General features: G+C 51.1%; 1 protein-coding gene across 2 annotated transcripts in view; it reads right to left on the minus strand.

Moving 5' to 3' along the window:
- The window catches only part of LOC147710455 (ficolin-1-like), an 844,448-nt gene that overhangs the window by 771,875 nt on the left and 57,939 nt on the right, over positions 1-14,634 (minus strand). For both annotated transcript variants that reach the window (XM_086921142.1, XM_086921141.1), the window contains exon 4: positions 2,328-2,363. In XM_086921142.1, coding sequence (XP_086777268.1) covers positions 2,328-2,363 — 36 coding nt within the window. The remainder of the gene's footprint in view (positions 1-2,327; positions 2,364-14,634) is intronic.

The raw sequence follows: 14,634 nt of genomic DNA on the forward strand, positions 1-14,634 counted from the left end.
TCCCCTTCCCTCACTCCTTCCCTCTCCCTCACTCCCTTACTCCCCTCCCTCCCTCACTCCCCTTCCCTCCCTCCCTCACTCCCCTTCCCTCACTCCCCTCACTCACTCCTTCCCTCACGCTCCTTCCCTCCCTCCCCTTCCCTCACTCCCCTTCCCTCACCTCCCCTCACTCCCCTTCCTCACCCCCTTCCTCACTCACTCCCCTCACTCCCTTCCTTCACTCCCTTCCCTCACTCCCTTCTCTCACTCCCCTTCCATCACTCCCTCCCTCACTCCCCTTCCCTCACTCCCTCCCTCACTCCCTCCCCTTCCCTCACCCCCTCCCTCACCCCCTCCCTCACTCCCTCCCCTTCCCTCACTCCCTTCCCTTCCCTCACTCCCTTCCCTCACTCCCTCCCCTCACTCCTTCCCTCACTCCCATTTCCTCACCCCCTCCCTCACCCCCTCCCTCACTCCCTCCCCTTCCCTCACTCCCTTCCCTTCCCTCACTCCCTTCCCTCACTCCCTCCCCTCACTCCTTCCCTCACTCCCATTTCCTCACCCCCTCCCTCACCCCCTCCTTCACTCCCTCCCCTTCCTTCACTCCCCTTCCCTCTCTCCCCTTCCCTCACTCCCTACCTCACTCCCCTTCCCTCACTCCTTCCCTCTCCCTCACTCCCTTACTCCCCTCCCCCCCTCACTCCCCTTCCCTCCCTCCCTCACTCCCCTTCCCTCACTCCCCTCACTCACTCCTTCCCTCACGCTCCTTCCCTCCCTCCCCTTCCCTCACTCCCCTTCACTCACCTCCCCTCACTCCCCTTCCTCACCCCCTTCCTCACTCTCTCCCCTCACTCCCTTCCTTCACTCCCGTCCCTCACTCCCTTCTCTCACTCCCCTTCCCTCACTCCCTCCCTCACTCCCCTTCCCTCACTCCCTCCCTCAAGCCCTCCCCTTCCCTCACCCCCTCCCTCACTCCCTCCCCTTCCCTCACTCCCTTCCCTTCCCTCACTCCCTTCCCTCACTCCCTCCCCTCCCTCCCCTTCCCTCACCCCTCCCTCACTCCCTCCCCTTCCCTCAGTCCCTTCCTTCACTCCCCTTCCCTCACTCCCCTTCCCTCACTCCCTCCCCATCCCTCACTCCCTCACTCCCTTCCCTCACTCCATCTCCCTCACTCCGTCTCCCTCCCTCTGTCTCCCTCGGCCGCCCTCCTCCCTCTGTCTGTCTCCCTTTCTCTGTCTCAATTTCCCGTTCTCCCTTTCCCTCCCTCCCTCTGTCTCTGTCCCTCTACCTCCCTCTGTCACTACACCCTGCCTGTGTGTCACGGGCTGAGACAGCTTCCCCAGCCAGCTTCCCCAGCGCGCACAGACACACAGCCCCCACCCGAGCACTTCACAGCACTTCACAGGTCTTTAAAAAGATCATTTGCATGTGCATTCACCTCCTCTTAGTGCCCCTGCAGCTCCACTCTGGCCTCGCTGGATTGAATCGTCCGGCCCCCACAGAGCAGCAGAGTGTTTGCAGACACTCTTTGAAAACACGGATATCTCATGGTCCGCGGGCTGCCAGGGAAGCCTTGCCGGGCCACCACCGGCCCGCGGGCCATACTATGAGTACCCCTGCTCTAGCGTGTCTCAGCCTTTTTGAAAGGACTCTGTATTACACAGTGTCAGTGAATGTAACTGTGCTTTATATGGTCTGGGAAAAGTTCATGAAAAGCTCTATGTCTTTATGTGGAAAAAAAGCACATTGGAAAAAGTCTGCTTCGGGCAAACTTGCTATATTTTGTATTTCCTCCTGCTGCATGCTGTTTCATTTTTTAATGATATAATTGTAACAACTGCTCATAAACTTTAACAAAGCAGGACATCTACAGTTGGGTAGTGAACTCTGCCGTTATGCGGCAGGTTGATTTTCTTTTCTGAATTTCGCCGGAGTGCAGAGTAGGAAAAACTCAGAAAGATCTGTGGGCAGAGCGGAGTTTGCCGTCCAGCCATAAAAGAGATGTCACTTCAAACTGCTCACCTAAGGCTACAATGCCCTCCACAACACAGGACCAGAATACCTGAACAACGGCTTGACCTTCCACCAGCCCACCAGACACCTGGCCCTCGCTACTGTCCCCCGCGTCCATTGCACCAAGCCGCAGGATGCACCTTCTCCCACCTGTTGTCAAGGCCCGGCACGACCTTCACATCCACCTCTGAACCTCCACCTCCCTCACAAAATTCAGGAGTGGCCTCAAGACCTGGCTGTTTGAACAGTTCCATCTCATACAGCGCCTGGATACACTCCGGGATGATTAGCACATTATAAAAATGCAGATTGATTGACATTCAAATGTGTCTTACCTTTCTGCCCTGGGTTGCCAGCATTTCCTTTTGAGCCTGTAATGACAACCATGTACAAAGTGGTGAGAGTGCGTTCCCAATCTGCACGTCATGTTTCCATTCTCTTTATTCCTCAGCACTCAAGGAGAATCTAATATGCTTTATAATCCTTAAATGAGATGGTGGGGGGGGGGGGGGGGGGGGGGCTCTACGGCTTTTGTTTTCCATTATTACTGCTGCCTTTCAGGGGCACAATCCTACAACATGACTCTTGTCATTCAACCTCATCACATTTTATTTTATGGATTTTGTCTGCCTTTTGCTTTCTTATGTTTTTTTAGCTTTCCCGTCTGTTCATCTCTACCTGCATCAACTATTTCACTCAACTTTCAGTCAAGCATGGGCAAACTCTGCAATTGACCAAGGCCACACCTTCCAAGGGCCCCAGTCCCCAGGAAAGTGATCTTTCACACCTCTATTCCTTTACTTTAACCACTCTTCTGAGCACTGCCAACCTTCACCTCTTACTCTTTCTCTCTCTACCCAGTGTCATTTTAAATATTATTGTGACACCAAGCAAAATCATATTTCAGCTACTTTTGCATGATTCCATTGTGGGAATTTTAAGTATAACTCAATTTTGGTTGACTTCACACCAGCTAAATTAGTGGTGTTATAAGCTTCAATGGCATCGAAAAGGGGGTCCGAAAATATTGCCTACTGAGGGCTCTAAAAATCCATAAAATAACAATCAGTAGAAAAACTTGGAAACCATCACCTCACTCAGCATGTTGCTAACCCACCCACACTGCCCGATACCTATTGGACCGATGTTCTCCTCAATCAGCAACATAACTGTGGACAAGACAGCAACTCTGACCTGGCAAGACCACACCCATGTCAGTCTTAGCATACCGATCCTGCACCTTCACTAACCTATCACCACCGGACCTGCCTGCTGTGGCTGGAAAAGCATCTCAGAAGCACTGGCCCAAGCACACCAGCAACTTACTGAAAGCCATCAAAAACCTCAGCACCTGGAACACTGCATGCACCAACACCTTGTCTCCCCTCAAATGAACTCCAAAGTCAAGAGTCTGACCACAGGTCAACTAGTACAATAGGATCTTAGGCTGACTTAACGCCACTGCAATCAACTGGAGGGCAGATAGAGAACAAGTCAAAGCACTGCAAATAAAGACATCTTCAAAATAGCCCTAGAGCTCTCCCACCTGCAGATATGGAACACCAAGCACATAGCTTTTTAAAGTGCATCAACGCCAGCCCTTACAACAGAAAGGAAATCTTCACCATCATCAAAGATTTTACTGTGCCTTCTGTCACCTCCAGCAACATCACCCTTTCACAAGACCTTTTCAACAAGCACTGAGGACTGTTCTGCAACAAATTCACCTCCATGTACAGCAACTTCGACCCTCAACTGGACCCATTTACCGTTGCAACTTAATTTCTCATCACAGCTGATGAACAAAGCCTGACCCCGTGGCCTACTATCACCACTGTTTAAATCACCGCTATCATGAAGACCTTGCACTCGGGGCTCCATCTGACCCTTGCCCCCATGGACTCTGCACCAAAGGACTTGTAGAGATCATTGAAGCACTAACACCCATCCTCAACACCTGCACCTGTTTAAGAAACCATCGACTACCCAGTCATGCTTTTTAACTACAGACCCATCTCCCTCCTACCATACCTGGTAAAAGTCTTAAAGAAACTAATTAACTGATGCCTCACCAACCACCTCAGCAACCACTAGCTCCTCGATGCCATGAAGCAGGATTCTGGCTCAACAACAATAGAGAAACAGTACTCATCGCCAAACTAAATGACACCCACATGATCCTTGACAGAGAAGACTGACAGCCCTCATTCTCCTGGACATCTCTGCAGTATTTGCATAGTCTCACACCTTATCCTCATCAGGCTCCTGCATGAGATTGGCATCCACAAGTCTGCTTTCCTTTGGATCTGGTCCTTCCTAACGGATAGAACACAAGCTGACAGCCTGGCACCTTACTCCTCAGAAGCCTCAAGGTTGATCAATTAGCCCAACTTGCTTCTCTGCATATATGATCCCTCTGGACAACTTTATCTGAGCAGGCGCCATTAACATACTCTCTTGCGCATACAACATCATCAGACAAGACCCCCAGCACAAGAAACAAATTCACCATCTGCATGACCGTTAACTGAATATAAGGCAACTGCCTCAATCCCCAACACTGATGAGAAAGAAGTAGTGATCTTCAGCTAGAGCACCTCCTCATGGGACTCCTAGTGGTGGCCGGTCAAGCTCTGACCTATACCCAGAACCCCCACCAGGAACCTCAAAAATAAGCATTGAAAGCAAACTGACATGGCAGCAGGAGTAAATTATGTCACTGCTTCATGCTTCCACATCCTGAAGATGCTTAGGAAGATCTTCAAATGGCTCCCAAGTAATACTAGAAAAAACGGTCATTCACTTCTAAGCCACGAGCAAGGTGGACTATGGGAACACCATCTACACTGGGATCACCAACTAACTCACTAAAAGATGGCAATCAATCCAGAACTTGAAAGCGCGATTCATCCTCAACCTCCCACACAGAACTCGCATCACACCACACCTCAAGGAAGTACACCGGCTCACGATACACAAACGCACTCACATGGGGAGAGGAGTTGGCCTAACGGCTAGGGCGGTCGGCCTCGAGTCTCGGCAATGACGCTGAACAAGCTGTGATTCGGGGCAAATCACATCATCTCCCCGTGCCTAACAAAAAATAATGTGTCCTTCTGTAATGCAACTGATACTATGTAAAGCACTCTGATACCCGATTCGGGTCAGGTTTGTGCTATATACTTCAAACTCCTCACACATGGAGCAGCCTAATTTTAGCTCCACCATTATAGTCACAGAAGTGAAATATGTACGTGTACTGAGCAGCATATATTTTGTGTGCCTTAATCTTATTATTGTAGAATAAAGCATTAAACATACTGCTGGAGTGTATTCACTGTCGAAAATAGTCATTCACAGAAGCATGTGTTCTAATACCTTTATTATAATGTTAGAAATTGTAATTCTCGTTCACATTTAAATTTCTGCATTTCGAGTTATATTGCTTTTATTGAAACTGTATTTTATCTACTCATGTATTCATTAATTGATGTTTGCATTTATTCTATAATCATAGGTGCATATATGATCATGTATTTACTGTATACACTGACTGTTGTATTAAGTTAGCTTAACCAAAGGCCTTAAGCATTTGGTCTTCAATGTTTAACCTTCAACGTGAAAGTGTGGTTTGTGCTGCAATGTTCTTTTCTTTGCAGGTGCTTTCACATGATTTCATAGTCAGTGAAAGGCATATTGTGTCTTAGAAATAGTGAAGTACGAAAGGAGAACTTTTGCCAGAAGGAAAGGTGCTAACAAGCTAAGAAAAGACTCCTATTTACGTCGTATCAGATGCAGGGAGACTGATGTTCAAACTGAAGGATGGGAAAACAGAGTGAAGTTGCCAATTTCTAGTGTGAGAAGGTGAAAGTCTACTGGAGCTGATGGTGTGGAATTCTCGAATGTTCTGAGTGTTTTATTAATGTTTACTCTTTAGTCTTTAGACAGATACCCTTTGGGCTCTGAGGGGTTTAGAACTCTCTGCTCATATTTCCATTGTATGACTTTATGCTATACTTTACCTCGTTTTGGGGAGCTTTTATATGTCCAATCTAGTCTTACTGTACGAGCCCAACAGATCCCTTCGTTCCAAGGGAACGGGTCTGCTTAAAACCTCGCTTCCTAAAAAAGCGAGAATGGGAGGCAGGTCCTTCCGTACGCTTGCAGCTAAGAAATGGAATACCCTCCCCATGAACATCAGACAAGAAAAAAATGAGGCCTCCTTCAGAAAACTGTTGAAGACCTATCTCTTCACTCTTTAGCGGACTGTTCTTCTGTCTCTTCCATCCCATAACTCTTGCTCCACAGCGCGGGGATACGCCGGGAGGCGTCACCAGGCGCTCTACAAACCCCTTTAATAATAATAATAATTTTATTGAAGTCTCCACAATGCTGACACCTTGCTGCTTTTCCTGATTTAACTAGGTTTCCCTAGATTTCAACTTTAATTTAGAACTAGGCAACTTTAGATTTATTCATGTATAGAGGGGAAGATCGAAACCTGTACATTGACCATCAAATTCTATTTCTTTTCTTCTGTGTTGCCACAAAGGAATTCCTTGTATGTTTTTAGCTACTAAGACTTAAATTTCATTCTATGCTTTGGCACACCCATGGAGATTATGTATCTATACAACATGATTTAGAGATTTATGTATGTTAGCTTGGCCCTTACTTTGTAATAAACTCCTTGACTTTACTTAGCAATTCCGGGTCCTTCATGTGTAATGAAATAGGTTACACTGTAAATTGAATTGTTAGATTGATGTTAAGTCCCCTTTACCTGGCACGCAACTATCAAAGGTTTATCGCAGGATTATTGGTAAGACGGGCGAGTGCTCCATCAGATGGTAGCAGAACGAGGATGGTTAGTTACTGAAGTAGGGGAAGTTAGACTATCCCATTCTAGATTATTCCAGCACCAGTCCCTTGAATCTATGTTTTGGTTTGGGCGATCGGCTGAGTTGCAGCAGTTCAGGGGGGAGTTGTAACGGCAGAATAGTGAGTATTGATAGGATTGCATGTTGCAGTAGTTGATGCATAGCTTGCGGTGCTGTTGTGGAAATTGAGTGAAGTTTTGCAGAAATGTTTTGAATGTTGTGTAAGTGTGGTACGTAAAGTAGAGACGTTTAAGTTGTTATTGGGTCTGACGTGGCTTAAGATCCCGTGATGGTATTAAAAAGTGTAGAAGACACTATATTGTAATTGTCTGCTATGTTTTGTGGTGCTTAACGTGAGGTGACATTAATGGCACAGTTGAAAAAGAGAAATGTGCCTTTGTGTGAGAATAAGGTGTGGTCGGTATAGTGGACCCTTTGTGCAGGAAGACGCTGCACCGATCAATGTGATTCTCAGCTTGTCGAGGTTTCACTCAAGTGGGTATATGAATAGTTTGGAAAGTGTTGCTCCGAGCCATTTTTAGGATGATTGAATACTATTGATTTCCTTAGTGGAGCAGACAGAGTTGTTTGTTGAAGTTGCTTTGCTTTTTGGGTTGCATGCTCAGTGCTGAGAAGAGTGCGCCCATAAAATTGTAAAGAAGAGTGAGCTGCGAGGAGTGAAAGTGAGTGACATCATAATGTGCTGCCCTGAGATTGGTCAGTTAGGGTGCAGCCTGCTGGTAACAGTTGACTACATCTTATGATGCCACACTGGTATTGGTTGTGAATGACAGATGGAAAGCTTGAGGAAACAGCTATTTCTAGTTCTAAAACAAGATTTTATCTGTGATTATTGACATTATTTCTGTATAATTAAATGTTTTAAAGTTATATGGGGCTGATCAGAGGAGATGTGACAATACCTGTTAGAGAGGAAGAAGGAGTACCACCTGAAGATACCCCAGGTCATTATATGACAATAAGCATAGGACCTCGCACATTTCTTTGGCTTAGAAAATGTCACAAGATCACAGAGAAAGAAGGTGCACTGGTATTTCCAAATTATGGTATATTTAATGTGAGAATCATTGAAAATCTGAGGAGGATACTATATCAGATGAGACTGCTTCCTAGACCTGCACAGTTTGAAGCGCTCAATGCTTTGGAGCATGCAGCTTATGCTAGGGAAAAGGAAAAGTATCACGGAAGAGCCTGAAAGGCAGTGCGTACTTATACTGATGCTAGAACGGAAGACATAGAGAACTGATATGATAGAGGGAGGCAAAGTGTACCCTGCCTTAACAAGAGAAGCATCAGAGGAAAGGAAAGAGAAGAAAAGAAAAAGGAAAGAGGGAAACCAAAGGAGCAAGATGACATGAGTGAGGTCAGTGATAGTGATTCTAGCAATAGTCTCTTGGAACCACTTTTGTCAGAATGCCCACCTCCGTATAATAAGACTGGAGTGGTGGGAAGAAGTGGTGCTGATGTTAATGGGAACCTTGGAGTGGCTACTGCACCAGTAAACACAAACTCTAACTTGATGAAAGGTACCCCAGTGAGCGTGAAGTGTAATCTGATAGGACAAAGTTAAGGACTTTATGCTCCTATTAACTCCACAAACATGATTGCCCCAAATGCTCTTACTGTCCCAGTTACCATTGGTCCTGTGGTCCCTATATATTTGCTTTGTTAGTTAGGGAAAACAACACATAATTTACCCATCCCTGCTGGAGTAAGTGACCCAGTTAATGAGCCTACAAGTCAGAATGTGGGAGGACTAGCCCACCAGGTACCTCCAGTAAGCGCCACAGAGCTGTGTTGCAGAGAGGTGTAAAAAGGGGTGTTGGCTGGACCACCTCTTTGTAACACCGGCCTGTGGCGCTTACTGAAGGTACCTGGTGGGCTAGTTGTCCACCGGGGTCCTCAGGATTGAAGTTCCCTAACTTAAAATGTGCCACAGGGCGTGTTTGCACACATGTCACCTCAGGCCCCGCCCCCTCTCTTCACCACTGTGCAAACGCGCCCCCTGCCCTACTGTCCTTACACCTCACCCACCCCCCTCCGGCACATTGCTCCCCTGCCGCTGACATACAAACCCCTGGCTGGTTGAACTGCAATCCCCAATATGGGCCAAACCCACCCACGAGATGTGAGGAACCACCAAATGTATGGTAGCCAACCCTGCCCTGTTCCCCTTATATTGAAATTTCTTCACTTTGACTGCTACCCCCCTCCATGAGCCCTGTCACCAGACCTGTGCCCGCCTGTTCACTAGCTGCCTCACCTAGTGCCCGCCCCTCGCTCCCTCCCCGAGCCTGCACCCGTCCACAAGTCGTCCATCTCCACTGTAAGCGACATGAGTGAACCCTGGCATTGTGCCCTGGAGACTCCCAGGTCCTCGTATTCGCTGTACAGACTCCTGCGCCTCTTGCGTGTATAGAGATGCTATGCTGAGAATAGGAGCCAACGTGCTATCGCGACTGGATAGAGCTGTGTCCTTAACTACGCACAGCCTAAACTCCCCCCTCAACACTGGGCGTATCGCCAAGTTACCCATTAAGGCCCCTCATCCCGGACCTGGGCCTTCCGTGCCACCCGCTGGTGCTTTGATACCCTACTGCCTCCCCCTCCCTTTGACTGGGACTGCGGGCCCCACCCGGGATAGTGACCCCCGAGAGTGAATCTCGCCCTCTCATTTTTGGGCAGCCTCGGCCTTCGCACCCGGACCCCCAGGAGCACCCATCCTGCCGGCTGGATCAGTCACATATGGCATGACGGTACCTCACATCAACAAAAAAAGCTGGGGGTAGAAGCCCCACTTGACACAGGGGGGCTACACCAAGCATCCTATAATGCCGGAGACACCGCGGCGGCACACCATCCACTGGGAAATGCCACCATGGCAAGCTGCAAGCTGCACCTGCGCGCTCCCTATAATCAGCCCCTCAACACAGCACCCCTCGTCCATCCAACTTTTTGCTGCCGTATGGTGCCTTGACCAACTGTAGCACACTCCTTTGCCCAAGTGTGCCCCCCAATGATTCCCCAATTGCCGAACTGGTCCCACTATGCCCCCCAGTGTGCAATTTACTCTCGCCATTCTCAGAAATGGCACCTAAATCATTTCTTGTTGACGCGCCCTATAGTGCCTGGCGCCGCCAACCTCCCTCAGATGTGGGAGGCACACCCCATGTACTCTCCACCAACCCCCTCAATTCTTATCAGCAAACTCGCCCCCCTCCCGGGCAGCCAGGCTCCCCACCTTAATCTTGCGACTAGACCCTTTCGTATCTTCCTAAGCTGCCGAAACGAGAGCCCTCATGACCCTCCCCCCTCGCAGCTCCCACTCATGCGCTTGCGTCATCCCCAGACCAAATTCCAAATTAGTCATCTACCCAAGATCATAATATGTTGAGCAACGCTGAGATCAAACATAAACCTCAGTCCAAAGTCGGCAGATCTCAGGCTAGATAATATCTTGTTACACACCCCAGGTACTATGCACACAGCTTTACATGTCTCACAGTACTGCTCACATGGAAACTTACTTCCCAAGTACTCTTGTTACGCACCCAAGGTACTTTGCACCTGGCTTTACATGTCCCAAAATACTGCTATCACATGGCAACTCACTGCCAGAGTACTCCCGTTACACACCCCAGGTACTCTACACATTGGACTTCATGAAGCATGTGCCGTGCACATATAGTATTTATGCCCTGTACTCTCTACATGGAATCTTCTGAAAGGTGCATGTGCACCACATACCCAATTTATTGATCCAGAACATTTTGTGCATATGTAATAAGACTTCCCGAGTCCTCTGCACACATGTATACATCCCGAGCTCTCCACTCGCCACAGGTCCTATTCACATGCAAGTATGCCATCCAAATGCTGTACACTTAGAAAGGCATTGCTCCAAGACTGTGCAGATGAAGCTTTTTGTTTCAAGTACTGTGCACCTGGAGTTACACGTCCCACTTGTCCTGCATAGTTACACATCCCGCAACCTCTCCCGTAGCACTCCTACTCTCGCCCCCCAAACACACAATGCCTCCCCTCTTCCCCTCGATCCGATTGCCCAAGCTTCCCTCCCCCACCAACCCACACCTCCTATTCCTCCAAATAACCTCCTTGTGTGGTTCCCAAACTGTGCGCCGCGGCGCCCTGGTGCGCTGTTATCAGGAGCCAGGGGCGCCGCACACGATGTGGGAAAGGAAGTGTGAAAGTCGCACTAAGAATGTGTCACTTTCGCCCCGCCTCCGTGATGAATAGGTTGCTCTGCCCCTAGTCTCTGCCTTTCTGAAGCAGAGCATCATGGCGTGGGAGTGGGGGGGGATAGGGGGGTTGCACAAACAGCGCACACAGGACTCGGCTGCAGACATAGCTGTGAGGCCCGCCTGCCAATGAAGATCCAGGCACTTCTTACTCAAAGGCAAAAGATGATGCCCATAATCCGGCATTTTGGTGCCTGGCAGTTCTAACCATTAAAAAGGCAATCAACTCTTTCAGCTGCTGATGAGCTGTGAAAGAGATGCTGGTCAGTGGCAGAAAGGAAGGTGTTACAGCACAGGAGGGTGTCATGCTCCTTGTGGAGTCACAAGCACCTTTGGTTATTTAGATGCAAATAGCATTGAAAGAGTAAATGAAACTAATTATTTCATTTTCCCCCTCAATTTTTATAGAGCAAACCCAACCCAAACATATTGGAGTGCTTTACATGAGCACCAATGACATTTCATAAGGACTAGACTAGCGCTTGGACGCCCCTGGGCAGCAATTCGCGCTCTATAAATGCACATCCATTTCCATTCCCATTTCCATTTCCACATGTTCCTTTTTTGGATACGGAGAGATTAAGTGATTTGCCCAGTATCACAGGATGTTGAGCCAAAACCAGAATCAAACCTGATTCCTCACTTCCAAAGTGGGTAGCTCTGACCTCAAGCTCCATCTTCTCCCCTCCTCTACCCATGCTCAGGTCCTGTCCAGCGAGTACACTCTTAATATCTATGTCATACATCTGTGGTTTCCAAAGTGTGCGCCGCGGCACCCTGGTGTGCCGTGAAGGCAAGCCAGGGGCGCCGTACCGCTGTGCAGGATGTGGGTCTGAAAAAAATATATAATTATCCTCAAAATGTAGTGAAACTGCGAGCTGCCAATTTTGGAGCTGGGGAACCAGGTTCGACCCTGGACGTCAGCTCAGAATCCTGTGTCATTCTGGGCAAATCACTTAATCTCCCAGCGCCTACAAAAACAGAATACATGAATGTATCCTTGTGTAACGTGACTGGTGCTCTTCGGGTCGAGTTTGCGCTATATAAATCTGCAGCAAAGAAAATAAATTAAAAAAATCCAGCCGACCAAAACACAGAAAAAGGGTAAAACTTTTCAACCGTCAAATGATATTCACGAACGTTCCTATTATGACGGCTTTTTCAAATTCATGTGCAACGTTGTACCAAGTCCATTATCAGGCAGAAAAATCACATTATTGATGACGTATATTTTTGATTCTTTAAATGGTGGAATAATTTAATGATTGGGAGAGAGAGAGGGTGTTCGTGCGCTGCTTAATAAACCTGTGGCGGTATCCCAGTGTTCTCTCTGGGAGCACAGATACGCATAAAATGACTGTCTTCAACCTCCATTGGGTGGGTGCGGGGTCAGGGGCCTGGTGGAGAGCGTTGGGTGGGTGGGTGCAGGGTCAGGTCCATGTGGAGAGCATTGGGTGGGTGGGTCGGGGCCTGGTGGAGAGCGTTGGGTGGGTGGGTGCAGGGTGGGGGGCCTGGTGGGGAGCGTTGGGTGGGTGGGTGCAGGGTCAGGGGCCTGGTGGAGAGCGTTGGGTGGGTGGGTGCAGGGTGGGGGGCCTGGTGGAGAGCGTTGGGTGGGTGGGTGCAGGGTTAGGGGCCTATTGGAGAGCGTAGGGTGGGTGCAGGGTCAGGGGTCTGGTGGAGAGCGTTGGGTGGGTGGGTGCGGGGTCAGGGGCCTGGTGGAGAGCGTTGGGTGGGTGGGTGCAGGGTGGGGGGCCTGGTGGAGAGCGTTGGGTGGGTGGGTGCTGGGTTAGGGGCCTGGTGTAGAGCGTAGGGTGGGTGCAGGGTCAGGGGTCTGGCGGAGAGCGTTGGGTGGGTGGGTGCGGGGTCAGGAGCCTGGTGGAGAGCGTTGGGTGGGTGGGTGCAGGGTGGGGGGCCTGGTGGAAAGCATTGGGTGGGTGGGTGCAGGGTTAGGGGTCTGGTGGAGAGCATAGGGTTGGTGGGTGTGGGGTCAGGGGCCTGGTGGAGAGCGTTGTTTAGGTGGGGGGCCTGGTGGAGAGCGTTGGGTGGGAGCAGGCTCAGGGGCCTGGTGGAGAGCATTGGATGGATGGGTGTAGGGTCAGGTCTTTGTGGAGAGCATTGGGTGGGTGGGTCAGGGGCCTGGTGGAGAGCGTTGGGTGGGTGGGTGCAGCGTGAGAGGCCTGGTGGAGAGCGTTGGTAGGGTGGGTGTGGGGTCAGGGGCCTGGTAGAGAGCATTGGGTGGGTGGGTGCAGGGTGGGTGGCCTGGTGGAGAGCGTTGGGTGGGTGGGTGCAGGGTTAGGGGCCTGGTGGAGAGCGTAGGGTGGGTGCAGGGTCAGGGGCCTGGTGGAGAGCATTGGGTGGGTGGGTGCGGGGTCAGGGGCCTGGGGCCTGGTGGAGAGCATTGGGTGGGTGGGTGCAGGGTAGGGGGCCTGGTGGAGAGCTTTGGGTGGGTGGGTGCAGGGTTAGGGGCCTGGTGGAGAGAGTAGGGTGAGTGCAGGGTCAGGGATCTGGTGGAGAGCGTTGGCTAAGTGCCGGGTCAGGGTCCTGGTGGAGAGCGTAGGGTGGGTGGGTGCAGGGTGGGGGGCCTGGTGGAGAGCGTTGGGTGGGTGCAGGGTGGGGGGCCTGGTGGAGAGCGTTGGGTGGGTGCAGGCTCAGGAGCATGGTGGAGAGCATTGGGTGGGTGGGTGCAGGGTCAGGTCCTTGTGGAGAGCATTGGGTGGGTGGGTCAGGGGCCTGGTGGAGAGCGTTGGGTGGGTGGGTGCAGGGTGAGAGGCCTGGTGGGGAGCGATGGGTGGTTGGGTGCCGGGTGAGAGGCCTGGTGGGGAGCGTTGGGTGGGTGAGTGCGAGGTCATGGGCCTGGTGGAGAGCGTTGGGTGGGTGGGTGCAGGGTGGGGGGCCTGGTGGAGAGCGTTGGGTGGGTGGGTGCAGGGTTAGGGGCCTGGTGGAGAGCGTAGGGTGGGTGCAGGGTCAGGGGTCTGGTGGAGAGCGTTGGGTGGGTGGGTGTGGGGTCAGGGGCCTGGTGGAGAGCGTTGGGTGGGTGGGTGCAGGGTGGGGGGCCTGGTGGAGAGCGTTGGGTGGGTGGGTGCAGGGTTAGGGGCCTGGTGGAGAGCGTAGGGTGGGTGCAGGGTCAGGGGTCTGGTGGAGAGCTTTGGGTGGGTGGGTGCGAAGGTCAGGGGCCTGGTGGAGAGCGTTGGGTGGGTGGGTGCAGGGTGGGGGGCCTGGTGGAGAGCATTGGGTGGGTGGGTGCAGGGTGGGGGCCTGGTGGAGAGCGTTGGGTGGGTGCAGGCTCAGGGGCCTGGTGGGGAGCGTTGGGTGGGTGGGTGCGGGGTCAGGGGACTGGTGGAGAGCGTGGGGTGGGTGCAGGTTCAGGGGCCTGGTGGAGAGCATTGTGTGCGTGCAGGGTGAGAGGCCTGGTGGAGTGCGTTGGGTGGGTGCAGGGTGGGGGGCCTGGTTGAGAGCGTTGGGTGGGTGGGTGCGGGGTCAGG

The sequence above is a fragment of the Lissotriton vulgaris genome, chromosome 5 (assembly GCF_964263255.1).
Source record: "Lissotriton vulgaris chromosome 5, aLisVul1.2, whole genome shotgun sequence".
NCBI lineage: Eukaryota > Metazoa > Chordata > Amphibia > Caudata > Salamandridae > Lissotriton > Lissotriton vulgaris.